At 40.1% G+C, this 27,709-nt stretch overlaps 2 protein-coding genes across 7 annotated transcripts in view; one reads left to right on the plus strand and one right to left on the minus strand.

Moving 5' to 3' along the window:
• DCTN4 (dynactin subunit 4) overlaps positions 1-9,563 on the minus strand; it is a 43,893-nt gene extending 34,330 nt beyond the window's left edge. For 2 of the 6 annotated variants that reach the window (XM_078363068.1, XM_078363064.1), the window contains exons 1-3: positions 9,408-9,563; positions 6,270-6,340; positions 3,578-3,756 (exon numbers count right to left, since the gene is read on the minus strand). In XM_078363068.1, the coding sequence (XP_078219194.1) occupies positions 3,578-3,756; positions 6,270-6,340; positions 9,408-9,542 (385 nt within the window). In that variant the 5' untranslated portion in view covers positions 9,543-9,563. Of the gene's footprint in view, positions 1-3,577; positions 3,757-6,269; positions 6,341-9,097; positions 9,246-9,407 lie in introns of those variants that run through there. The other 4 variants (XM_078363082.1, XM_078363074.1, XM_035288658.3 and 1 more) reach the window with 2 other exon arrangements.
• Positions 9,564-14,763: 5,200 nt separating this feature from the next.
• The window catches only part of SMIM3 (small integral membrane protein 3), a 44,381-nt gene continuing 31,435 nt past the window's right edge, over positions 14,764-27,709 (plus strand). Inside the window, exon 1 of the mRNA XM_054250842.2 lies at positions 14,764-14,846. The gene's annotated coding sequence lies outside the window, so the exon portion shown is untranslated. The remainder of the gene's footprint in view (positions 14,847-27,709) is intronic.

Consider the following 27,709-nt stretch of genomic DNA (forward strand, 5'->3'; position numbering starts at 1 on the left):
ACCGCTAAGGTGCATGAGGAAACTCTAGGGGGATAGAAATGTTGTATATCATGATTATGGTTGTGGCTATGTGATTATACATTTATCAAACATCACAGAATTCTACATTAAAATTGGTGAGCTTTATTATACATAAATTATATCTTGATAAAGCTAACCAAATAAAGGGAAAAAATAAAGTATAATGAGATACCATTTCACAACCATCGTCTGGAAAAACTTTAGAGTCCAAAAAGAGTAAGAGCTGACAAGGAACTGGAGCAACAGGTAGGTTACGCGTATGTTACTACTGGGAGCAAAGACTGCTAAACCATTTTGGAGCGCTAAGGATGTACACAACTTATGACTGGCAATTTTACTTCTAGTTATATAGAAAGCCCTTACCCTTGTGCCTTAGGAAACATATACAAGATTGACTCCCGCAGCTCTGTTTTTTCAAAAGCGAAGAAAATGAAAACAACATAAATGTTCATCAAGAGAAGGTGGAATAAGTAAACTGTGGTGAGTCATACAGGAATCAACTGTGTATCAGAAACATAATGTCGATAGAGTAAAGTTGTAGTAGGAACATACAGTATGTTTCTATTTGCTTAATAGTGAAAAATATTATTTGTAACTACATACATATGAAGAAATATAAAGACATGCAGAGATGTTAATGAACACTGAATTCAGGATTGTGATTATTATCTCTAGCGGGCAGACAGGAAGACGGATACAGTAGGGGAAAGGGCTTAAACTGTTGTGGCTATCTTTCATTTCTTAAATTGGTTGATAAGTACATGAATATACATATTTCATATAAAATCATTTTTCAAAACAAAAAGGACTCAATTACCTTGCTGAAGGTGACACTGCATCCTCTTGCAAGAAATGGCCGAAATAACATTTTAGTAAAATATTAATATTTTAGAAGTTGCCTCACTTAAGGCAATCATGAAAAATAATTATGTGAAAGAAATGTTTCAGTTATGATATTTTTAAACATCTGAATATTTTATCTAATTGTTTCTTTTAAACTGGTAATTTATTCTAAATAGCAATTTGGGATAGAAAATGATCTCACTGTGAGTTTTCCTCTGTACATTACAGACAAGGACTTATAAATAAACAAACAGTCTAACTTAAGTGGCTTTGGGGCTTCTGAGATGCCAATGACAACATGGAGGAAATGAAATTATGCATATTCTTTAAGAGCTCCTGGTATTCAGTTATCACGGTCAAGATACCCTAGAGGAGACAGAGTTCTAGAAGCCAGCACAAGTTTATAGTAGTGAAATATAAATTCTCCAGTCTTCATGACTCATAATCCAAAAAGCATAAACATTCACTAACAGAGTAACAAACTGAGAAATCTACTTGGATTTCTGGGCTGTTCTTTTACTTGATAAAAAGACACAAAATACAAACATGAAAAAACAATACTTTAATTCACTGAGGCCTACATTATGCCACTCTGAGGTTGCTTTTAACATTTAACTTACTTTCTTTGATAAACTAACTTATCTTCTATACCGACACTAAAAGATAGAAAACATCCGCAAATATTTGCTGGCAATTTAAAAAGATGTTATAGAATTTTTCTATTTTCAGTCACACTTTAGGTAAACAGTTATTCACCAATGAGCATTTTTAAGGAACTAAAATATACTTATTTAACTTTCCATTTTTGAAAAGAGTATGAGCTGAGCATGGTGGCTCACACCTGTAATCCAAGCACTTTGGAGGCCAAGGTGGGCAGATCACCTGAGGTTGGGAGTTCAAGACCAGCCTGACCAACATGGTGAAACCCTTTATTTAAAAAAAAAGAAATGAGTGTATTGTAAAATTTCTAATTTTTCAAAAAAAGAAAAAAAACAAAGAAAAGAGTATGTATTTTTCAACTCAATGTACAAAGTAAGAGAAACCATCAACAGCTCAAAGCATTCTAAACCAAAGAGCAAACTCAATAGCATTGAGGATTAATTTTTAAGAACATAGTTGAATGTAAAGCAACTTCATTCATTTTACTTTCAAATTGTGTAAATCTATAGAAAGGTTTTAGCTAGTCTGTCTTCATTTTAGTTATGTCAAATGTTGGTTATGAGCTTCCCCATTTGTTAGTCAATAATCTGTACTTTTTATGGAAATCCCAAAATGAGAATTTTTACAAGTTGAAAATATTTTTAGAAAATTAAAACAATAAAACTTCAGAATGAAAAAAAAGGGAGTTAGTGATGCTACTACTTATTATAAAGCATTAATAGCAACTCAAGATTAATTTTTTTTAACTTTGGATCACTTAAAAGCAACTCAAGATTTTGAACTGACTATACAGATAATGTTTCCACTTTCTGATGTTAACCATGAAATACAGAATTTGTAAAAAGAAAGTTTCCTGATAAAGTTAAATGCAATCTCTATTCTAACACACTCAAACACTCAAATGATGTAGATATATAATGCCTTAGGTGGTCCTTAAATCCAACCATACACAATTTTTCTCTTTCACTGATAAACATTTTATATATATATATATGTAAAAGTTTTTAAGCACATGTCTGAATGTTCCAGGACAGACACTTGGACATGGAATTACTACATAGAAAGATATAAGCAATTTAAAATTTTGATAAATGTTTTAAAATTGGTGTCCAAGATGGTAGCGTATGAGAGAGCTATTCTCCCATGTTCCAGCTAACACTTGACACAACCGGATTAAAAACGTTCTGCCAAATAAATGGAAGTTTTAATATGCATTTACATGATTACTAGGGAAGCTGAGTATATCTTTTTGCATATTTATTGACCATCTTTATTTCTACTATGAGAACTGCTGTTTATATCCATTGCCTGTTTTTCTACTAAGTCTTTTTCTTATTGAATTATAAGGGTTCCTCATTTTTGAGTATTCATCTTTGGCTTGTTATATACCTATTTTTCTTAGTCTGTCATTTATATCTTTTAATTTTATCTATGTGTTTTAACATGAATGCTTTTCATGAAGAGCATTAATATTCTGATCACGAGAAGTACCAGATTTATAAAAGCTATTTTATCAACTCTAAGAAAACTAAATCTCACCCAATCTCTGATAAAACCCTAAGGTCGGCCGGGCGTGGTGGCTCCTGTCTGTAATCCTAGCACTTTATTTACTTATCCCCCACTGAGGCGGGTGGATCATGAGGTCAGGATTTTGAGATCAGCCTAATCAACACAGTGAAACCCTGTCTCTACTAAAAATACAAAAATTAGCTGGGCATGGTGGCACATGCCGGTAATCCCAGCAACTCAAGAGGCTAAGGCAGGAGAATGGCTTGAACGCGGGAGGTGGAGGTTGCAGTGAGCCAAGATCATGCCACTGCATTCCAGCCTGGGTGACAGGGCAAGACTCTGTCTCAAAAACAAAACAAAACAAAACAAAACCAAGAAAACACTAAGGTTTATAAATATGAAAATATGGGAACACAGAGGAGTCAATGACAAAATATTCTGAATTTAGCTGTTATTGCCCCAACAGGTTACAGAAATAATTACCTACGAGCAATTACAGCACTGTCATTGCCCAAAATTTCATGTTGAAGTCCACCTCACTCACCTACAGATTTGTCTGCCATGCCCACATCTCTAGACGTCCAGCGACAAAATCCACATGCCAGGTAATAGGCCTTTTTCATGGTGGTCTTGGCTGGGTCATCTGGAAGCTGTGTGGAGATGCTTGTGGCCCGGGTAGAGAGGGTGTGCATGCAGCCAGGACAGTCAAAGCAATTGGCACATCTGTGACATGACAAACACAACCATTCATTCATTTAACAAATATTTATCAAGCACCTACTATGTGTCAGACACTGTCCAGGTGTTAGGAATTCAAGAGAGAACAAATATAAAAACAAGTGTCTCTCAAGGAAAAAAAAAAAAAAATTCTTACCAACTTTGTTTTAACAGTTCAAAAGTTCATTATTTTTAAAAAATATGCAATTATTGCCTAAGTAAGAATTTGAGCCCAACCGAATCCTACTCCACAGAGAGAATCATTGTTAACAGATGGAGTTTACTATTCCAGACTCTTTTTATATCTGTATGGATCATAAAGATTTCTGAGGAAAAGAGAAATAATTCTTCACAATAATTCTGAAGTCACAGCTTATGCCTGTAGAAAGGACAGACCAATTGTGCTATAGAAAACTCAGAGTCAACAACACAAGAAGCTGTGAAACTGGATTTGGAAAATAACTGACTGCTGTGCCAGAGAGCTGAAACAGACACCAAACAATGCTATCAACTGGAATGGCTGAGAAGCAGTACTTTTCCAGGGCTTTCTGTTCTCTCCTTAAATGCTACTCTTCCTAGTGCTCAGCCAACTTCTTCTTTAGGAGGTCCCTATGTCTTCTTGCTTTTAACTCTCTCACCACCACAGATTATCAAGATGTTTCCTGTGGTCCTGTGCTTGCCTTGAAGTTCTGTTCTATAACATAACTTGCATTATCTGTTATAGTCTCCCATGTGGATACTATCAAAAAAAGTTAATAGTAGTACTCATCTTATAAGGAAGCTTTGAGGATTAAATGATAAAAATTAATTTGTAGAAAGCATACAAAACAGTATCCGGTTATCAGGGGTTACTTCTCAGGGCAGGAAAGACACATAATCGTGGTTCACATCCATCAGGCTATAGGGGGTATGACTAATAGCAAAAGGACTTTCACTTCAAGCTAAAAACTAAACACCATGCAGGAGAAATGAGCATGTCTAGCAGCCACACCTCGGTTTCTAAGACTATTCTCCAATAAAGTGAACCAAGGCTCCTTGGAGAAACAACTGTAAGGCTGACACAAAGAATATACAAGATGAGGCTGGGTACAGCGGCTCACAGTTGTAATCCCAGCACTTTGGGAAGCCAAGATGGATGAACTGCTTGAGCCCAGGAGTTTGAGACCAGCATAGGCAACATGGCAAAACCCTCTCTCTACAAAAAATACAAAAATTAGACAGGTGTAGCATGTGCCTGTAGTCTCAGCTACCCAGGAGGCTGAGGTGAAAGGACTGCTTGAGCCTGGGAGGCTGAGGCTGCAGTGAGCTGAGACTGCACCACTGCACTTCAGCCTAGGCACCAAAGCTAGACCCTATCTCAAACATACACCGCCCCCACGCCCACGCACAAGATGAGTCTGGAGTATCTTGTAGTACTGGCAAGAAAATGATCAAGTAAAAATGAGCAGAACTCTCCCCTGCCCCTAATGACGGGGGTATTCCAAAGAGATCTAGGAGTCAACTGAATGAGCTCCCAATAGCCAAAGCTGAAATAATTTGAGCAAAATAAATAAATAAAGTAGTATTGGATTATAATCCAAAGTGTAAAATAAATATTCATGATCCCACTGTCCAATAAGTGATTTAAAAAAATAAATAAATAGGGGAGAAGACACAGATCATCCATGCAAAAGAATTCCAAATCCAAATAATTTATGCAGATAGTCCTCAAGGACAGGGGAATAAAATTCTGTAGTCTTTTAAGTATAGTTTGTAACAATGATTTTCCTTCCAAAGAGTAAAGTACAAAAAAGAAGGAAAAGCAGTCACTTCACTGTGGAGAAACCTGACAAACACTAGCTCATGCCAGATAATCAAGGTTAACATCAACAGTGGTAAGTCACATTCATGGTATTTACCCTTAGCATGACATAACGAAAGATGGCTCTTTACCTTTGTGGTTCTCCTCCCCAAAATACATTCCCCTAGTCTGATGAGAAAAAAACATGACGCAAATCCTAATGGAACGACGTTCTATAAAATACCTCTCCAATACACAATACTTTTGAGGTCATCAAAACCAAGGGAATTTTAAGAAACCATCACACTCAAGAGGAGCCTAGGGAGACATGACAATACTAAATATAATGTGATATCCTGAAAAGAATCCTGGAAAACAAGGAGACCAGGAAAAAACGAAGGAAATCTGAATAAAATGTAGTTTAACAATAATATTAATATTGGATCATTAATTGTAACAAATATACGACACTAATGTAAAATGTTAACAATAGTGTAGACTGGATGTGAGGTAAATGGGAACTTTCCCTACCATCTCCACAATAATTCTAAAGTATAAAACTGTTCTAAAGTAGAAAATGTATTTCAAAAATCAAAGGGCATTTCATCTTTGGCAATAGTGAAGCTTAAAAATGAAAAAGAGCTGGTTAAAAAAATTAATTCCCTGTGTCTTTTTAGCTAGATATTTTAGAAAACAGTCGAGGAAAACAGGAAAAAAAAAAAATCAATCCAGGTCTTACCTATTCTTTTTTAGTTTGGCTTCAGCTGATGGCATATTTTCTAAGCAACTGGGACAATAATGGGAATCCACCTAGGAAGAAACAAGGAAAAAAAAAAAAAAGAGGAGAAACTCAGCTTAACTTGTGTATATGTCTTGTCAAACAGTAAATTTTAAAATAGGTTATACTGTAGCAGTCGGCAGACTGTTTTCAGCTTAAGGGTTATTCTTCAGGCACCTGTTTTCGTTGTTTTGCCTTCTGGATTTAAAAAACCCTTCTATTTTTCTGATCTTTCCTATTCCCTCTCATCAGGATTTTATGTGTTAAAAGATGTTTACTTAATAATCTACAGTTTCCAACTGAACTCCATAGAATTCTATGATAATCTAATGAAGAGATTAATAATCTAATTTGTAAAGTTGTGATCAAATATCTTCCCATCTCGGCTAGCTTTATATGACTATAAAAACTTGACTATAATTGTCAAAGAAAATTTTTTAAAAGATTTTTCATTATTGAAGTAATACAAGTTCACTGAAGAAAAGCATAAATTAATATTTACATAGTCAGCTATAGCCAACCACTGAGTTTTTTTTCTTTTTTTTGAGACTGAGTATCTCGTTCTGTCGCCAGGCTGCAGTGCCTGATCTCAGCTCACCGCAACCTCCGAGTCCTGAATTCAAATAATTCTACTGCATCAGCCTCCCGAGTAGTTGGGACTACAGGCGCACACCACCATGGCCAGCTAATTTTTTGTATTTTTAGTAGAGACAGGATAATAAACGGACAAGCCGAATTTGGAAAAGGGGCAAAAGGGAATGACTTGTATTTTGCCTTTTTTGATGAGTCAGTGCAGATATTAGTTAGCAATACTGTATTTTATGTTCCTGGAGATTGAGCAACAACTTTATTAATCTTATCAAATTGGCCTGTTTATAGCAGATGATGAAAAAAGCCAGTTTTTATCATAGTATTTATGTTCCAGTGATTGTCTTCTCATTTGCAGGTGACTAGAGTTCTATAACTTAGTTCAATAATGAGAAATCTTTAAAACATTTCCTTTAACAATTAAAGCATGGTCACCTTTCTATAGTCATATAAAGCTAGGCTAGATAGAAGGATATTTGATCACAACTTTACAAATTGGATTATTTTATTAATCTCTTCATTAGATTATCATAGAATTCTATGGAGTTAACCATGTTGGCCAGGATGGTCTCATCTCTTGACCTCGTGATCCACCAGCCTCGGCCTCTCAAAGTGCTGGGATTACAGGCGTAAGCCACGACGCCTGGCCCAATCAGAGATTTTTAAACAAATTAACCGGACAGTCTCACTGTATTTAATTCAAAAACTGGAGTCCAAAAATTAAATTCATTTTCTTTTTTAAAAGTCGGAATAATTATTTTCTTTAATGTAGGTCTTATTTGACAATTATAGAACTCTAGTCAACTGCAAATGAAAAGACAATCACTGGAACATAAATACTATGATAGAAACTGGCTTTTTTCATCTTCTGCTATAAACAGGCCAATTTGAAAAGATTAATAAAGTTGTTGCTCAAATAATCTCCAGGAACATAAAGTACAGTACTGCTAACTAATATCTGCACTGATTCATCAAACAAGGCAAAATACAAGTCATTCTTTTTTGCCCCCTTTCTAAAGTGTGCTTGTCTGTTCATGTGCAGCTCCAGACCCAGATTCTCCGTCAGAACTTCATGGCCTGCCCCAGCCCTCAGAACCTCATCTTTCCCTAAACTCTAATGCCCTCCACATCACAGGTACACAACAGGCTGTAAAAGATGCTATCACAGACTGGATGTCCTAATTGAAGAGAGTGTTAGAGACAGATCATGGAGACTGAGCACTCTATTCACCATGGGAGAATATAATCCAATAAATTCTGGAGGTGGAGCTGGAATAGGGAATCATCAAGAAGATACACATAAGTGCTAATGGAGATGAGAAGAAAAATGAATGCCATATTTTTAATATATACGATTTTTCTTGTATTAATTGCTTTTCTTGGCTATTCCTATTATGAAAAGTATCTTCAGTAAAATAAATAATAATATATAAAATGGCTTACAGTATGTGGTTTTCATATGCAATTTAACAGTCCTGGGATCTTCAGCAAAAAAACAACAACCCTGAGTCAGGCTGTTTAGATTCAAATCCAGGTCCTCCCTCCCACCCCCAAATTACTGGCAGCGTGATTTACAGCAAACACTCTGTATCTGTTTCTTTACCTGCAAAAAATTTTTTTAAAAAAAGGTATCCACTTTATTGGTTTGGAGAGATTACATAAAGCACATGGTATATAGCAAGTATTGAATAAGCAGCAACTACTATTACCACTAGATTTTTCTTTACTAGATTATGGCTTATTAAACAGCACATTGTATGTCTAACTCGCCTTTTAATCCCTAAAGCTTACTGAATAGATAAGATGTGCCAAGCACTGCATTAGTTTTGGGGTTTTGTTATTTGGTGACTTTTTGCAGGCCGGGGTCTTCTTTTTGAGCAATCCAACTTCGGATGCCCACTTGTGCCAGTGAAGAACAGCACCATTCTCTAGATCCATGAACTACACTTTCAGCTTCTTACATGACATGCTCTAAGTCTGAGCGCTTTTCACATAACTCACTCCGCCCCAGCCACTTCCCGGTTGCAGGCCTTGACCTGAGTCAGATACAGGGCAAGGCAGTTCGATGACGGCCCAGTTTCGGGATAAAAGAGGAGCAGAACTTCCAGGATGGGAGGGCCATGAATGAGAATGCCTGCGCCTCCCTCCACCCTCGAAATCAATCGTGGAAAGGAGCTTTTTAGCCCCTCAAGTGGGCTGACCTTAAGCACTCCCAGACCTTTCTCCGCAGTCCACCCAATTAATAAGCCCCATCGGAGACAGGCACGGTCCCTAAATCAAGTTTGTCCAATCAGAGGCCGCTCTGGAACCAGAAGATCCGCTCAGCTCCACCCGAAGCTGCTCCTCCTTGCCAAGTGACAAATTATAAGCAAATTAAACCTCAGGCAAAGCCGAGTGACGGAAGACATAGCCAATCAGTGAGGAAGGAAAATAGCTCCAGCCCGCCGGTGGCAGTGACTAGGATGAACGCCGCGCCCCCCACCCCCACTCTCCATGGGACGACTCCGTTACCTCGTGAGACACACATTCCAGCGACCGCAGCTCGCTACAATAGCGGCAGAAGTAGAGCTGCGAGAGCGGGGCCCGAACCTTCTTTTCTCCCTGGACTAGATAGAGAACCCGGTCCGACTGCAGCAAGGACGCCATCTTGGGGAGGGAGGAGCTGACGACCCTCCCGCCGCATCACGTGACCCGAAGCCCAGCGTCTTCCTCGCCGCCTTCCCTACGTCTTCCTACGTAGACTTTGACGTTTGACTTCCCACCTCGTCGGGCTCTGAGCCCGTCTAAAACCAGAGCGCGCGTGCGCAGCTGGGATCCCAGTTTTCTCCCCAACCTTAGGCCCGCCCCGCAGCGCTTCCTTGAGCGTCCACCGCCCTTTGTCATTTGGTCTGGACTCGGCAGATTAGATGCATACAGGTTCAGTGAGCGCCTTTTATTCTTTTTTTTACAGAATGAAAAGCTGCTCTTTTGTGTTATTTACGACGGCCTCCCCTGCCCCATTTTCCAGGCGAGCATCCAGGAGACAAATGGAAGTTCTCAAAGGGACAGGGCTCCGTCGGGACTGAAAGGCAGGAGTCACACCAGCAACTGTCTTTTGAGTCTTCCGATGGCCTTTAGGGAACTTTCACGTACATTATTTCATTTGAAACTTTAGGCTGTGAATTCCTCTACACGGATTTCGAGTACATCGTTAGCATTAGGTCTAAGCCTATATTGTGGACCTCCAATAAGTATGAAAGGAGGGAGTGAAATCAATGAACAATGTTGGTAGGCGTCTACATTTTTCTAATGTGTAAACTAAGGCTTAGGTCTGTGTCTTGGCTGAGCAGCTACTATGTGAGACTGGTGTTACGTGGGTGATAAAAGAATTTATTGATAGTTTTAGGTAAAGAAATGCAGATTTATTTGAGAAGGTATGAAAATACGTTGAAAGGTTGCAATGGACAGACCAGCCAGAGAGGAGCTGATTTCAGGGAAACAAAGGCTTGGTGGAGATTTTATAGGATTGTTCTTGGGCTGCAGGGTGCTGTGCAGTACTGATAACTCCAAGGTTGCAGAGAGCTAACTTGCAGGTGTCTCATGATAGCTCGGTGCAGGAAGATTGTGAATTATTTGCACAAGAGGGCTATGTGTCCTGCATCATGAAGAAAGGCAGACTTATAGTGCATCTGCTCTTTTTGCTTTCCCTTGGTCCCACTAGCCTGACTCTCTTCTTCTCATTAGGACTCCGCAGTATGTAAAATGACCATCTAGAACTGCCTAGCAGAAACTGGAGCCTCTGTTGCCTGCCACCTGCTCTATGTTTTTATAATTGTAGTAGTGTTGTATTATTACCTGTCTGACGTTAGAGTTGGTGATTGAGAGGATAAGGAACTGAATACTATTAACAAACATTTATTGAGCACTTAAGTGCAGCACACTGTGTCAAAACTTTACATACATTGTTTCATTTAATTCTTACAACTCCACAAGGCATGTGGCAATATTATTTCTATTTTACAGAGCAGGAAACAGGCTCAGGGAGGTGCAGTGACTCCTCTATCAGATTTCATAGGTAAAGGTAGAATGCTGTTCTGTCTGACTCCAGTGCTTGCAGGCATAACCCATATGTATACTGCGTCCAGCATATTTTCTAATATCGTGACGTTAATAATACCTTACATTTATATAGACCTTTTCAACGTATACAGTGCTAATCTCACAATTTACGTCATGCTTTACCAATAGCACCTAAGTCATTTGTTGTTCACCAAGCAATAGCCTGGCACTAATTTAATTTCATAGGTGGCTTCTGCTCCTAGGAGAAAATATATTACCAGCCAACCGATTAGCAGTTATTTCTTTAGGTTAATGAATTCGTTGGCTTTCTAGTTTATAAACTAGTCTCTGCGGAGTTTAAATTCCCTTTTCTGGACTATGCTGTTAAAATGAAGTCCCAGAGCCTGCAGGTACAGAAAGGCTGCAGACTTGCGCTAACTCCACATAAAACAGACACTTTTTTTTTTGAGACGGAGTTTCGCTCTTGTTACCCAGGCTGGAGTGCAATGGCGCGATCTCAGCTCACCACAACCTCCGCCTCCTGGGTTCAGGCAATTCTCCTGCCTCAGCCTCCTGAGTAGCTGGGATTACAGGCACACGCCACCATGCCCAGTTCATTTTTTGTATTTTTAGTAGAGACGGGGTTTCACCATGTTGACCAGGATGGTCTCGATCCGCCTCAGCCTCCCAAAGTGCTGGGATTTCAGGCGTGAGCCACTGCGCCCAGCCCAAAACAGACACTTTTTAGAGCACTGATTTTGAATAATTCAGTGGCCAATTATCTTGTCCCTGCTGCATACCAGGTACTGGGGAGGGAACTAGCAATGAATGAGATACTTTCCGTCCTCAAAGGCTCAGAGTCTGGGCAGTGTTTCTCAAGTGTGGTCCTGGGTCACCTGCACAATAATTACTTGAGGGATATATAAATGTAGATTCAAGGCTCTGCCCAAGACCCAAATTGGAATGTCTGGGGTGGGGTCCAAGAATCTAAATTTCAAACAAGCTCCCAGGTGAATCTTATGCATACTAAATTGGAAAAGTACTGCTTTTTGATAATCACTTGTTTAATTTTCTGTCTTTGACCTTGGAACTGGGCATGGTGGGCCTTATCTCTGATCCCTTTTGACCATTGATAACACTGCCTGGCAGGATATCAGATATTTTGTGCCCAGGGTGCCATAGAATATGGAGTCGCTTGTGGCAGAAAACGGAAACATTCTCTTGCCATGTCTCTCTCTCTACGTTCAAGGGAACTGGATTCTATTCTTTATAACTCCAGTTCCACAAAACCCTATCTGCCAGACTCTGAAATCAGACTTGACTTTGGCGATCTGTGTTCCAGTGCCAACTCCAGTTCCCAGGCCCAGGCTCTCCCCTAATCTTTTTATTAATGACTATATAATTAATGCATGAATATATTATTTGTCTTCCTCTGACAAACATGGTCGTGTGGAAGAGTTAACAGTCTATGGAGTAACTTTTCACCAGTCTAGGGTGTGAGCCTGTAAATAAATGTTCCCTCTTCCTTCTCTCAGGCCCATTCTCCATGGTTCCTTAAAGGGTTCTGGCAGGATTGAGTCCTAGTTAGGCACAATGGTGATCAGCTTGATAATGTAGCCTTGTGTTGCTTTCACTCTTCCTAGCCCTGAACTCACTCTCATTCACTTCTCAATGCTGGCTTCCTGCCGGCAAGCTCTCATTTCGAGTTCTGCTTTCTAGGGGGAGCCCAGGCTAATACAGAGACCCTAAAGTTAAACTGGCAAATCAAAGGGTAACCATATTTAATAAACACTGGCAATGAGCCCTTGTGAAATGCCAGACCAATTTACAGTCTCACCATAAGTGTATGAGATATCCATTTCCCACTGTTTTGCCTACTTGGAATATTATCAAATTTGAGTGGATAGTTTTGGCACTTTCCAGCTATGTGAGCTTGTAAAAGCCACTTACACCTCTGAGTCTTGTTTCAAGACACATAGAATGAGAAGAATAATCCCTGGCTTGGTGAAAATAAAAAATCATCCAGGCTGTGAAAGCACTTTGTGAGCTATGAAGTACTAAGCACATGGAAGCAATGGTTCCTAAATATCCCAAGGATGAAAAACCCAAACCGGTTTTCATTTTTATAAAGAGTCCTTCAGAGTAAATCCATGAAAATAATGGAAAAAGCTGGGAGTTAGTCAGACTTTGGTCAAATGAGGTCTTGTGAAGGGAACTGAATCTGGGCTTTGACCTCAAAGACTCAGGGTTTTCTACAGCTTTGGAATCCTGGAGAACTGCTGTCACCAATGCTGGCCACCTGCCCTGGCTACGTTCCTCACTTGTGCTTTGCTGCTTGAAAACTATATTAATAACAGGTTTTGCTGTGTTGAATCTATCTGCAGGCTAATCTAAAAGTCATAGTAAGTGAACAGAGGGGGAAGAAAAAGAAGCCCTTGTTTCATCAACATCCATACTAGTCCCTGTGGGGGCTCTGCCCAAGGAATGTGGTGGTGGCAGGGCTAAAGCTCATTTCCCAAGCGTAAACATGGCAAAAGGCTGCTGGCCTGTTTTCATTCTGGGAAATATTTTGAATAGTTTTTGTTTTTGAATGGAAATGAATTTTGAACTTTTTTTTTTTTCTTGAGACAAGGTCTTGCTCTGTTGCCCAGGCTGGAGTGCAGTGGCTATTAGAGTTTACTGCAACCTGAACTTCCTGGGCTCAAATGATCCTCCACCTCAGCCTCCTAAGTAGCTAGGACTACAGACACATGCCACCATGCTTAGCTTATTTTTAATATTTTTGTAGAGGTGGGGTTCTTGCTATATTGCCCAGGCTGGTCTCCAATTCCTGGGCTCAAGCAATTCTCCCCAAATTTGGCATCCCAAAGTGTTGGGATTACAGGTGTGAGCCATTGTGCCTAACCATGTTCGATCTATGATTTTTTTTTTTTTTAACAGAGATTATTTTTTTCCCATATACCTGGCTCCTGCAGTAGCTCTACCCTTACCCACACCAAACTGCCTCAGCCAAACACCTGGGAACTTCCTTGGTGGCTTCTTCCTTTGATTTTACCACCTGAATAGCTCTAACACATACCTCTCTATTCCACTCGTCTCTTTTTCTTCTGCATGTTTATCCTCACTCACCTCTGGGCATGCACAGTGAACAAGGGGCTATAACTCTCAGTGAAATGAGGGTGAAATCATGAAACAGTAAAGCCAGAAGTGACCTTAGAGATTAACTAATCCACTCCCCTTATTTTAAGACAGAAGGAGATGAAGCTAGGGTTTGAACTGAGGGCTTGGTTCCAAGTTTCCTGCTTTTACATTTGGCTGGCAAAGAAAAAATTATTCAAAGATACTTGTTAAAGCACAGGAAGAAAGACTTTATTCAGGACCATTGTGATAAGTATAGGGACTACTACAGTGGGGTCTTGCAGTAGAGGAGAGAGATTGGGCTCGACTCCCAATATAGCATGGGCCAGTGGGAATGTATAGCCAAGGAGCAGGGTGGGGTCACTGGAAGGAAAATTGCTAAGAGCAAACATCAGGAGTAAGGGGGATTCTGGCTAAACTCGCCTAACGGGATTCTTGCTGAGGACAGGCCAGGGTAATCAGATAGCACCTGGGGGATGGTAGAGGTTGAGGAACCCAGTCATGCGGGGTTCTCAGTAAAGTGACTTAGAGTTCTTTGCCAAAACCATTTTTTTTATGAGGAAGTGCACAGATAGGGCTACAGAAGATTCAGAAGCCTGACTAAAATTTGGCCAAGCAAAGAATGTTCTCACCTTCCCTCTTGCACAATTCACCACCCAACCCCAAGACTTGCTTCTTGGAGAGCACCAGTGTATTGCTCACTGAATTGAGCAGAATGGAATTGAAGACGGACTTCCTGCCCTAACTCAGTGCCTGGCACAGAGCAAGCCCTCGGTAAGTGTTTGTTGAGTGGGTGAATACTATTTTAAATTGTCTGGAACTTGCTGCCATATGGAAGCTGGCAACTAAAACAGTTTTTTTTCTTTTTCACCTTTAAGCAATTCCTTCTTTTAGAAGGCAGAACGGGAAATGGGGGGGAGAGAGGAAGGTTGCAATTTTAGATTGTGTGGTCAGGGTAACCCTCTTGAAAAGGTAAGGTTTGAGCAAAGATTTGAAGGAGGTAGCTAGAGCAAGAGCCCTGTGGATATCTGGGGAAGGAGCCTTTCAGAAGGAGCTAAACAGGGTCCCTAAGGAGTAAGTGAGGAGCTGCAAGGAGTCCTGTGTAACTGTTAGGGAGTGAGCATTGGGGAGAGGTTTAGGGGATGAGGTCCCAGAGGTAATGGGAGCTGGAGGTGCACTCATGTAGGATCTCAAAGGGCATTTAAAGGATGTTGAGTTTTTCTCTGAAGGGAATGTGGAACCATTGCAGGATTTCAAGCAGAGCAGTGATGTGATCTAAAGTACATTTTACAAGGGTCACTCCTGACATCATTTTAGAAATGGACTATAGAGAGACAAGGATAGAATCAGGGCACAGTTAGCAAATTGCAGTAGCGATCCAAGCAAAAGAAGATCATACCATGGACCAGGGATTCTGGCTGTATTTTGAAGATAGAGCCTATGGGATTTCCTGATGCCTGTAGACTGCCATATGGGAGGGGACAGCTTGAAGTTAGGCAATAGGGAGGCCCTGGTTGGGCCAGTGGACAGTTCCTTTCTCAGTTTGACCAAATTCAGCCACTGAATGTTTATTTCCTCAGAAATTACCAAGACTATTTCTTCTCTCTGAGGTCAAAATAAAGACATCCAGGAAAGGACTAGACACTTATATTTAAGAGAAGGAAATGAAGCTAACTTGTTCAGTCTCTTGTTTATTTTGTTCCAACTCACAAAGCATGGTCATGACCGCAGAGGAAGGCATATTTCACAAGAGGCCAGAGAAGGAGCCAGTCAGTCAGTTGCTAAACACATTAATCAGATCTCAGTGCTCCAGCTCAGGCTGAGGCGATGCGGATGTGGGAAAGCCTAGCCTGTTGAGAATGGGGCCAAGGGCTCTCTCCACAGGAGCTTTTCCCTGTGCTATGAAGGTAATATGTGTTAATACAAGTAAAGTGGATAGAGGGCAGCACACTGTCAGTGCTATCAGCGCTATGGAAGTATTGGTTATTAGGCCGTGGAGCATGGTCCAATCCTTTCATTAACAAGTGAGAAAACAGGTTCAGAGAGAGGAATTCATTTGTCTAAAGTTACGCTGGTTCTCCAGCTTTACTTACGAGCAGCACTAAGTTGGCTTCTTAAAAAATTGTTGAACAGCCTGGCCAACATGGTGAAACCTGTCTCTGCTAAAAATACCATAATTAGTGAAGTGTGGTGGCGGGCGCCTGTAATCCCACCTACTCGGGAGGCTGAGACAGGAGAATTGCTTGAATCCTGGAGGCGGAAGTTGCAGGGAGCCATCTGAGATTGAAGTGCCACTGCACTCCAGCCTGGACAACAAAGAGTGAAACTCCGTCTCAAAAAAAAAACTGTTTGGACAGTTGAGATTTCCTTTGTTGCCCCTCTTACCATTTATTCCTGGGAAGTTCTTTTAGACTTTCAGCTGTCATCTGAGAGTTTAATGGGATGTTTTATTACTCTTGAGCGCTGGTGGAAGTGAGCCTCTAAGCTAGCCATCAGTGGCCACCGCCTTCTGGTGTTCTTACCCTGGTGTACCAGGGTTGATCTGTGTGACCAACAGCATACGACAGAAGTGATGGGATGACACTTCTGAGACTAGATTATAAAAAACTGTGGCTTCTGTGTTGGGCCCTCTCTTGCTGGAGCTCTCTCTCTCCCCTCTCTCTCTGTCACAACACCCCCTTTGTGTTTGAAGCAAGCTGCCATTTTGTGAGCAATCCCACAGCAAGTCCCGTGCAGCAGGAAACTGAAGCCTCTGGCCCACCGCTGGTGAGGACCAAGGCCTGCCAGTAACCAGCAAGTGAGCTCAGAGGTGGATTCTCCAGCTCCACTTGAGTATGGAGATGGTTACAGACCCAGATGACAGCCTGACTGCAAACTTGTGAGAGACCCTGAGCTAGAACCAGCCAGGTAAGCAACTCCTGGACTCCGACCCTCAGAAACTGTGAGATAATAAATGTTTAGGCTCCTAAGTTTGGGGATACTTTGTTCTTTCCTTACCACCACTGTAACAGTTAACCTCTGCCACACCGTATACTTCTCTTTCCATCTCTGCCACGTCCACTATCCTATTCACGGCTTCATGCGCTCCCTGCATGTTCCCATAATGAACTGTCTTCTCTGAGGTCAAACCCAGAAGTCATCAAACCAGCTGAATCAGTCACAGTACCAACAGGAAACAGATGGTGGGCTGAAATAGATAGTTTGAAGAAAGTTTAATATAGGAACTATTTGCGGAATTGTGGGTGGCGAGGAGAGCAATGAAAAGGAATACTGCAGTCCTTAGGGCTAGTAAAGGTGGGTGCTGTTTATGGCCTAAGACCTGAAGAGGCAAGGGTGAGAGCAGTTACTGGACTCTGGAGACAAATAGAGCTGTATGAAGAGGGTCCCCTGACAGGAATTGGGCCACAGAGCCAGCCTTGCAGCCCCTGGGGTAGGGGTTGGGGGGCAGAATGCAAAACACCTCAGCTCCTGCAGATGCTTCCCTCTTTGATGAGCTCACCAGAAAGCTAGACATCAAGAAAATCTATGTTAGTTTTTCTCAGAAACAGACTGTGGGATAAGGGTTTAAGTGCAAGTCATTTATCTGAGAGGTTCAGAGGTTCAGGGTACACCAGCAGGGAACTGAGGAAGTGATATGAAGAAGTGAAGGCAGCTGTTATGATTGTGTTATTAAGCCAGCTATCAGAGTGGGTGACTGGAGCCTAGTCGCACAGAGAAACTGGAAACAATGTAAACACACCTCTCAGAATTATTCCATTGAAGGGGAAGGGAGTTGGGGTATTTATGCCCCTAATGTCTTTGGTTGAGGGCTGCTCCTGGAGAAAAGGGTTAATTCTTGATTAATTTTGGACTGACAAACCAACCTTCTGTGGTTCTGGGAAAAGCTCTCAGACACAAAGATACAGATACTGGCAATTGGAAGTCTGTGAAACACTGAGGTGGAGAAGGCCCAAGAGATTTTTGCAGGGATTGGCAGTGTTTGGGGTGCATTCAGATGAACTTCCTATTCACAAGGCTGGATGGAGAAGTGTGCAGAGGGTGAATCTGGAAGCAAAAATAAAACTTAAGTGCATGCTTACAGTTAATAAGTAAAATTTACTAATACTCTCTTAAATATAGATGCACTGTATAGGTTTCAAAACGATAATTTTCTCTTTTATTCTCACAATTACTGTCTCTACCCTCTCTCGTAACCATGTAGTTAATTGTCTGATTCTGCTTGTGCACTGTGCAGTGTGCATTGCAATACTCATTGTGCCTGTGTATCTCACTGCGCCTTAGCCAGGTCAGGAATTACTCCATTTCAGTGAGGAGAAAAAGAGTCACAGAGAGGACCTAACTCAGTAAGAGTCATTCAGATGCAAGACATTTAGAATCAGTTATTTTACTTCCTGGTTGGGTAACCTTAGACAAGTTAACAATCCTCTTTGGGCCTCTGTTTTCTGATGTATAAAATAGGGGTTAATAACATTTTAACCCTAGAATAGTAGTATAATGCTTATAAAATCCTTGCTATACAATAAGTGCCCAATAAATGTTTTGTTCAAGTAAATGATGTTTTTTGAAAAATATAATATAGGCAAATGCATATATATATTTGAGACCAAAGTTTACTTCAAAAATTAGGCTGACCAAACAGATATCTGCTGGTAATAGACATTCTATTATCTCTAGCTACATGACTGTGTAATAATTGAACACTTTGGAATTAAGCCATGAGAATTGATTCAAATAATTATAACCACACTAATGAGATCATATGGCTATCACTCCACTTCAAAGCTATAAAATGGAATCCTTCCATTTCCTTTTCTTCCTCCCTGTCTGCTTAGCACCTTGTTCTATCTCAAATTCCACTTTGAGAAATGTCATCATTTACCATCCTTCCTAATCATTAATTCAATGAAGTATTTCAGCCATAATACAAAAGTTATAATTAAAATAAAAATTCCTGCATCTTATTTTCAGTCTAGAAGTTTCTTTTTTTCTTTTTGCAACAGAGTCTTGCTCTATCACCCAGGCTGGAGTGCAGCAGCACAATCTTGGCTCACTACAACCTCCACCTCCCAGGTTCAAGCAATTCTCTGCCTCAGTCTCCCAAGTAGCTGGGATTACAGGCACCCACCACCACACCTGGATAAGCTCTGTATTTTTACTAGAGACAGAGTTTCACCATCTTGGCCAGGCTGAGTCTTGAACTCCTGACCTCGTGATCCACCTGCCTCAGGTTCCCAAAGTGCTGGGATTACAGGCGTGAGCCACCATGTCAGGCTGGTTATTTCTTTTGAGTTAGCAAGTGAGTGGAGCTTCCCCCAAACAGTAAGAAGGCATTTTGGCCAAGGATTTATAGAACAAAAAGAACCTTGGGAATTTTTTTCAGGAAGAAAGGGGAAGGGAGGGCAACTAGTAATTTCAGGAGTCCTGGTGCTTATTGCCTGACTTTTGGGAAGAACTGAGCTGTTTAGGGGCCTGTAAGCAGGGAGCTAATGTCTGAGCCAGGACAGATTCATCAGTGAGACAAAACAGGTCACCCCCACACAGGTATTGCCTTCAATTCAAAACTGTAGTAATCCTAAGATCTTTGAGCCTTCACTTAAAAAAACTTTTGGAGGTACAAGTGACTCCAGAGAACATTTAACTCAACTCTCTTCTTTTCACTTCTGGAGCCTGAAGATTTAGAAAGGGGAAGGAACTTCCTCAAGATCAATGGCAAACTAGTGACAGAGCCAGGACTAGAAGCCATGGTTTAATTCTGTGTAGTACCTTTACCTTGTGCCAGCGACACACTCCCTGCCCCTTCTCCCAGTCTTCCACTGTCTCAATGAAACCCTTCTGCGACGTTTCTCTTCTTCCACACCTCCAGTGTTAGGGAGCCCATGACATCCCAAGAAAGCCTGTTCTGTCCATTTTCAGATAGCTCTTTAAAAACATGCTTTCTCTGGATGAACTAAGATCTGCTTCTCAGCTGACACTCTCGCACTCTAGGTCAGCTTCCTCTGCCCCAGGCATATTTCAGAGGTTTGCTCAGATTCTCCATTGTCTACATGAGTCCTCCCATCTCTAGACTAAACATCCTATTTTCTTACAATTCTATCTTTTTTTGGCTGCAGTGATCTATGATTGTGCCACTGCACTCCAGCCTGGGTGACAGAGCAAGACCTTGCCTCCTAAGGCTGGGCGCGGTGGCTCATGGTTATAATCCTGGCACTTTGGGAGACCGAGGCAGGTGGATCACCTGAGGTTAGGAGTTCGAGACCATTCTGGCCAACATGAGGAAACCCTATTTCTACTAAAAATAAAAAAATTAGCTGGGCATGGTGGCTAACGCCTGTAATCCCAGCTACCCGGGAGGCTAAGGCAGGAGAATCGCTTGAACATGGGTGGTGGAGGTTGCAGTGAGCCGAGACAGTGCCATTGCACTCCAGCCTGAGTGACAGAGCGAGACTCTGTCCTTGCCACCCCCCTGCCCCCAAAAAGACAATGAACTTTGAGCAAAGAAGATTATTCTCCATAATGTGGGTGGACCTCATCCAATCAACTGAAGGTCTTAAGAAAAAGATAGACCTTCCCTAGGAAGAGGGATTCTGCCAGCAAACTGCTTTCAGACTCAAGATGCAACATCAAGTCTTCCCTGGGTTTCTGGCCTGCTGGGCTACGCTGCAGATTTTGGACTTGCTAGCCTTCACAATCATGCAAGCCACTTCCTTAAGAATCAGTCTCTCTTGTTCTCTCTCTACACACACACATGCGCGTGCGCGCACACACACACACGGTTCTGTTTCTCTGAAGAACTCTGTGAGTTAAATAGTTTTTCAAGTTTTCAAGTGCCTTCGGCACTTCAAAACTGGAAAGAGGAGTCTTACTTGACCTCTCATCGTTATTCATTTATTCATTCATTCAACTTATTCTGTACCTAGGTGCTGGTGATAGAAAGAAAAATACTGTAACCAGAAATTTGAACTTAGGGAGGACCGTGATAAAACCAGGCCCCACTCAAAATTGTTAGTGCAGAGTGGCAAAGAGTTTTAGGCTCAGTAGTCAGGCCATACTTTGGCTCTAACAGTTGTCCGCTGGTGGCCTTGGCAAGTCACTCAACCTCCCTGAGCCTCAGTTTCCTCATCCATAAAAGGGAGAATTGGGATTAGATTGTTTTTAATTTTTCCCTTTAATTTTGGACATACAGTGTTTCAATTTGGTGAAAATTCAGTAAGAATTGTACATAGTTTGAAGGTTCTACTTTAGGGCCTAGGAAAATGAAACCCTATATATGAGCATGCCATTCATATATACTGTCTTTTCAAATAAGTAATATTTACCAAGCACATGCCCCTTCACATTCATGATTTCACTTAATTCTATTTCATCCTCATTAAAGCCCCTTAAGGTAGGCATTAGCATTCATATTTTGTAGAAGGGAAAACAGAGTCTCATAGACATTAAATAGTTTATCAAGGTCACAGTTAGTAAGTGCCAGAACCAGGATTCAAATTCAGTTTTCAAAAATTCTGAACTACATGATCTTGCATTACCTCCTGTTTCCTGCGAATTCTTGGCAGTTTGGAAAATGGTATGAGTTGAAGAACTCGGAAATCTGTTTCAGCATTGTGTTATCTTCAAACAGTTTGTCAAAGTCTAGTCTTTAAGCTGGGAGTGGTGGCTCACGCCTGTATTCCCCGCACTTTGGGAGGCCAGAGCAGGTGGTTCGCTTGAGCCCAGGAGTTTGAGACCAGCCTGGGCAACATGACAAAACCCCATCACTACAAAAAAAAAAAGTATAGTCTTCAAAATGTTAAAAATATAATTTATGTGTACAAATTATACACACACACACTTAGAAAGCATGAATCAAAGTTTTATATAGATGTTCAGTGAAGGAACCAGTAGGATGACAAGGAATGCCAAAATAAAATCAATAGATTAGATGCAAAATCGGTTGATGACCTATAGGACAATAAAATCATAACCTTTGAGGTTATCTTTTCTATGAGATAGAAATCAATTGTATTTCTGCTGGATGGTACAAGCCAAAACAACGAAAAGCACATTTGTACCATATCAAATGTTCTAAAGTTAACATCTAACTATGGAATTGTAAAATGTCTAAATCCCAATTAATAGTAAATAGGCAATCAAACGAAGGTCCGTATCCTTAGAGAGTCTGATAGTTCTTTAGAGCACACAGGTCATGCTCTAGTGTGATGTTGGTAGGACATGTAGTCATCCTTTTGGTGTATTTCCAAATTTCTGGATGATTTTTCTTATCAGTCTGCCTCAAAAATGATGATCAGAAAGATGAATGATTTCATTATAGGATATTTGGCTTAATTCATTGCACAGGAGCCTTGTTGTATGGCCAGCAAATCTAGAGCTATATGTTTCTGAGCAACTGTTGTAGCCAGATAATTAGCTTCCTTCTGGAGCTATAACAAGGAACTAGGGTTAAATTTTCTATACCCAGCATCATTTCAAAGATATTCTCAACTAGATTGAGATATAGTTCACATATTATACAGTTAATTCATTTAGAGTGTACAATTCAATGGCTTTTAGCATTTACAGATTTACACAACCGTGTCTATAATCAAATTTAGAAGATTTTTATTACCCCAGAAAGAAACACACAGTCTTTAGACATCACCCCACATTCCCTTTACTACCCTTACTGGTAGGAAAACACTAACCTATCTCTGTTGACTTGCCTGTTTTGGTTTGGGTATTTCATATAGATTGAATCATTGAATATGCAGGACTTTGTGACTGGCTTCTTTCTCTATAGCATACTATTTTTAGGGTCCATCTATCCTGAAGCCTGTATCAGTACTTTTTTTATTGCTAAGCAATATTTCATTGTATGGTCATGCAGACTTACTCCAAGAGTCCAACTTTATTCTTTTGACTTTTTTCCCTTTATTCTATTGATGTGATATATTATATCGATTTTTGGATGTTATACCAACCTTGCATTCCTGGGATAAGTCCTACTTGGTCATGTTTTATAAACCTTATATAATTCTGGATTCAATTTGTTAGTATTTTGTTGAAGATTTTTGTGACTATATTCATAAGACATATTGGTCTGTAGTTTTCTTTTCTTGTGATACCTTTGTCTTATTTTGGTATCAGCATAATACTGTGAAAGAAAAATATCTTGGACCCCCAAAATCACTAAGGAAAAAAGCTGGAAACTGCTTAACGCAAACCTGCCTTCCATTCTATTCAAAGCTATCCCTGACTAGGTGTGGTGGCTCACGCCTGTAATCCCAGCACTTTGGGAGGTCAAGGCAAGTGGATCCCCTGAAGTCAGCCTGGCCAAATAGTGAAACGCTGCCTCTACTAAAAATCCAAAAAATTAGCTGAGCATGGTGGCATGATCTGTAGTCCTAGCTACTCAGGGGGCTGAGACAGAAGAATCACTTGAATCCAGGATGTGGGGGCTGCATTGAGCCAAGATCGTGCCACTGCACTCCAGCCTGGGTGACAGAGTTAGACTCTGTCTTAAAACAAGAACAAAAACAAAGACAAAACCCCCCACAAAGGTATCCCTCTTCTCATTGACATAGATGCATATCTGATTGCCTCCCTTGTAAAGGCTAATAATAAATGCAAAAGAATGCAACCATTTATGTCTACCTGTGACCTGGAACCTCCATCCTGCTTTGAGTTTTCCTGCCTTTGCTTCAAGTTGTCCTGCCTTTCCAGACTGAATGTACTTCTTACATATATTGATGCATATCTCGTCTCCCTAAAATGTATAAAACCAAGCCATGCCTGACCACCTTGGGTACATATCATCAGGACTTCCTGAGGCTGTCATGGGCGCGTCCTCAGTTTTGGCAAAATAAACTTTCTAAATTAACTGAGACCTGTCTCAGATTTTCTGGGTTCACAAATGCATTGGGAAGTGTTTGTGAAGAATTGGTACGCATTCTTCTTTAAACGTTTCGTAAACTCACTGGTGAAGCCATCTGGTCTTGGACTTTTAAAAACAATTACCAGTTTAATCTTTTAATTTGTTATGAGTCTATTCAGGTTTTCTATTTCTTCTTGAGTGAGTTTTGGTAGTTCATGTCTTTTCTAGGAATTTGTCCCTTTCCTCTAAGTTAGTTACCTGGTTGTCAAAGAGTCATTAATAGTATTTCCTTGTAACTCACTTTATTTCTGAAATGTCAGTAGTAATAGCTCCAATTCCATTTCTGACTTCAATTTCACAAGTTACTTTTAGTAATTTGGATCGCAGTCTTTCTTGTTAGGTCTGGTTAAAAGTTGGTCAGTTTTGTTGATCTTTTAGAGAAAGTCAAGTTTTGGTTTTCTTGGTTTTCCTTTTCTCGGATTTTGTGGACATGCATTTTAATCCTTATTATTTTCTTCTTTATAATTGCTTTTGATTTAGTTTTCTCTTATTTTTCCAGTGTCTTAGTTGGTAGATTAGGTTGTTGATGTGAGATCTGTCTTCCTTTTTAATGCAGGCATTTATAGCTGTAAATTTTCCTCTACATACTGTTTTAACTACATCCCATAGCTGCATCCCATAGCTGTGTCTTCATTTTCATTCATCTTAAAGTACTTTATATTTTTTGTGTCATTACTTCTTTGATACACTGATAGTGTGTTGTTTTATTTTCATATATATGTTAATACTCTGAATTTCTTTCTGTTCTTGATTTTCAATTTCACTTAATTGTGATTGGAGAATATACTTTGCAAGAGTTCAGTCTATTTAAATTTATTGCAACTTGTTTCATGGCCTTGCGTATGTCCAATTCTCGATAGTATTCTATGTACATGTGAGAAGAGTATGTAGTATGTATTACTCTGTTGTTTGGTAAAGTGCTCTTTAGATGTGTTTTAGGTCTAGAGTGTATATGGTATTGTTCAGTTCTTCTACTTTCTTGTTGATCCTCTGCCTGTTTGTTCTATACAATATTGAAAGTTAGGTATTGGGATCTTTGACAACTGTTAAATTGTCTACTTCTTCCCTAAATTCTATCAATCTTTATGTTATTTTTTCTCTTTTATTAGTGCATATATTTATAATTGTTATAATTTCCTGATGGATTAACTCTTTAACACAAAATGTGCCTCTTTATCTCTAGTAATGTTTGTTTTTGTTGTTTTTGAGAAAGAGTCTCATTCTGTCACCCAGGCTGGAGTGCAACGGCACAATCTTGGCTCGCTGCAACCTTCACCTCCCGGGTTCAAGCAATTCTTGTATCTCAGTCACTTGAGTAACTGGGATTACAGGTGAGCACCACCATGGCTGGTCAATTTTTGTATTTTTAGCAGAGATGGGCTTTTGCCGTATTGGCCAGGCTGATCTTGAACTCCTGACCTCGAGTGATCCACCTGCCTTGGCCTCCTAAAGTGCTGGGATTACAGGCTTGAACCACTGTACCAGGCCTTTTTTGTTTTAAAAATCTACATTTTCTGTACACTTTGGCTTTCTTTTTGTTTTTTAAACCAGCAATATAGTCATTTATTATTATTATTATTGCTATTATTATTTGAGATGTAGTCTCGCTCTGTCCCCTAGGCTGGAGTGCAATGGTATGATCTTGGCTCACTGCAACCTCTCCCTCCTGGGTTCAAGCAATTCTCCTGCCTCAGCCTCCTGAGTAGCTGGGATTACAGGAGCCTGCCACCACACCCAGCTAATTTTTTGTATTTTCAGTGGAGACTGGGTTTCACTATGTTGGCCATGCTGGTCTTGAACTCTTGACCTCGTGATCCACCTGCCTCAGCCTCCCAAAGTGCTGGGATTATCACGTATTATGTACTATACATGATTGTATTTGCTGTTCTTTTATATGTCTGGCAATGTAGTAGGTTTGTTTAAACCAGCATCACTACAAACACATAAGTAATGTGTTGTGCTATCATGTTACAATGGCTACAGTGTCACTAAGTGATAGAAATTTTTCAGCTCCATTATAATCTTTTTTTATTTTTACTACAGCTTTTCCATGGCTACTGTTTGCCTTATATATATGTATTTCCTTTCTTTTGCTTTCAATCTATGTATAGTTTTGAATCTACAGTGTGCCTCCTGAAGACAGAATGTAGGTTAGATCCTGAAGACAGAATATCGGTTAGATTTTTGCATTTTTAAAATCCAGTCTGGCAATCACTGCCTTTTGATTGGACTGTTTAATCCATTTGCATTTAATGTTATTATTGATATAGTTGGATTTACATCTGCTACTTCACTTTTTGTTTTATATCTTTTAAGTATGTTCACTCTAATTCTTCCTTGACTGCTTTCTTTTGGATCAAATGAATATTTTCTAAAGTAATAATTTATATTTTAAAATTTATTTTCTTTGCTCCTTTATTCCAATATCAGAAAACCAACGCCAAGACAGTAATTTCCATCTGATTTTATATCCAGTCTTTAGAAGTGAGTGAATTTCTCTTTTCTCAGGGTCCTTAGTGTTTGCTAAATTTGCTGGCATGACGGTAAGTAAGCCTTATGATGTAGTTTGGATGTTGTCCCTGCCCAAATTTCATGCTGAAATGTAATTCCACTGTTGGAGATGGGACCTAGTAGGAGGTGACTGGATCAGGCAGATTTCTCATGAATGGTTTACTACCATCCCCTTGGTACTGTGCTCATGATAGTGAGTTCTCTTGAGATCTGGTCATTTAAAAGTGTATAACACCTCCCCACTTTCTTTCTTGCTCTTGCTTTCGCCATGTGACGTGCCTGCTCCTGCTTCACTTCCGCTATGATTGTAAGTGATGCTTCCCATACAGCCTACAGAACCATAAGCCAGTTAAGCCTTTTATAAATTACCCAGTCTCAGATATTTCTTTAAAACAATGCAAGAGAAGCTTAATACACATTACTAGCACAATGCTGAAACCTTGTAAGCCAAATGATGGGTACCAGACCAGTTTCCTGGGAAGGCTTTGTAGCCTCACTTCCACACAGGAAGTACAGCACTTCTTCTTTAATGGTTATATGATTATAGCTTATTAAATGAATTTCTTCTCAAATATAACTCTTTGGATGGCTTTGATCATATGATTGCTTTTTTCAATACAATCTGGTAAAAACGATGGCAGATTCATTGAATCTGTTCAAATAATTACGTAGCCAAGGACTCAGTAAAAATATATGCTCTTGAATTCTGACAGGCCAGGGAAACAAGGTATCATTAAAAATATTTTATTTCAGTTTGCAATAAGCATTGTTTGCTAAATTGAGGGTTAGCAGAAGATCAAGAAGAAAGGACTTTCTTTTGTACTCATCAGAAAATGGGACATTAAAAACAATCTCACTGTATTCCAAAACAAATAACCATGATTACATTTCCCTTGTTGGCTTATTAGGCTCATGTGATTCATTCTTGACTCACAAGTCTTGGATCAGCAGTATACTTCCATGGCTTTTTGCTTCAGGACTAAAGAGTCCTAGCAATCCTGATTCAGTGCTGTGGTTCAGTCTATAGATGTCTACTTGTGGTCAGAAGTCAGTGAATACTGAGAAGGCTGGCCCTATAAGTCTATTTCAGCTAAGAGCATCTGGTACTATCTTTTTCACCAAGGCTCTGGGGCTGTCCTGTGTTGATGACTCTTTAGCTTATAGACTCTTTAGGCAAGCATGGAAGAAAAATGAAAACCATCTTTTGTTGATTAAA

This window comes from Callithrix jacchus, chromosome 2, assembly GCF_049354715.1.
Source record: "Callithrix jacchus isolate 240 chromosome 2, calJac240_pri, whole genome shotgun sequence".
Lineage (NCBI taxonomy): Eukaryota > Metazoa > Chordata > Mammalia > Primates > Cebidae > Callithrix > Callithrix jacchus.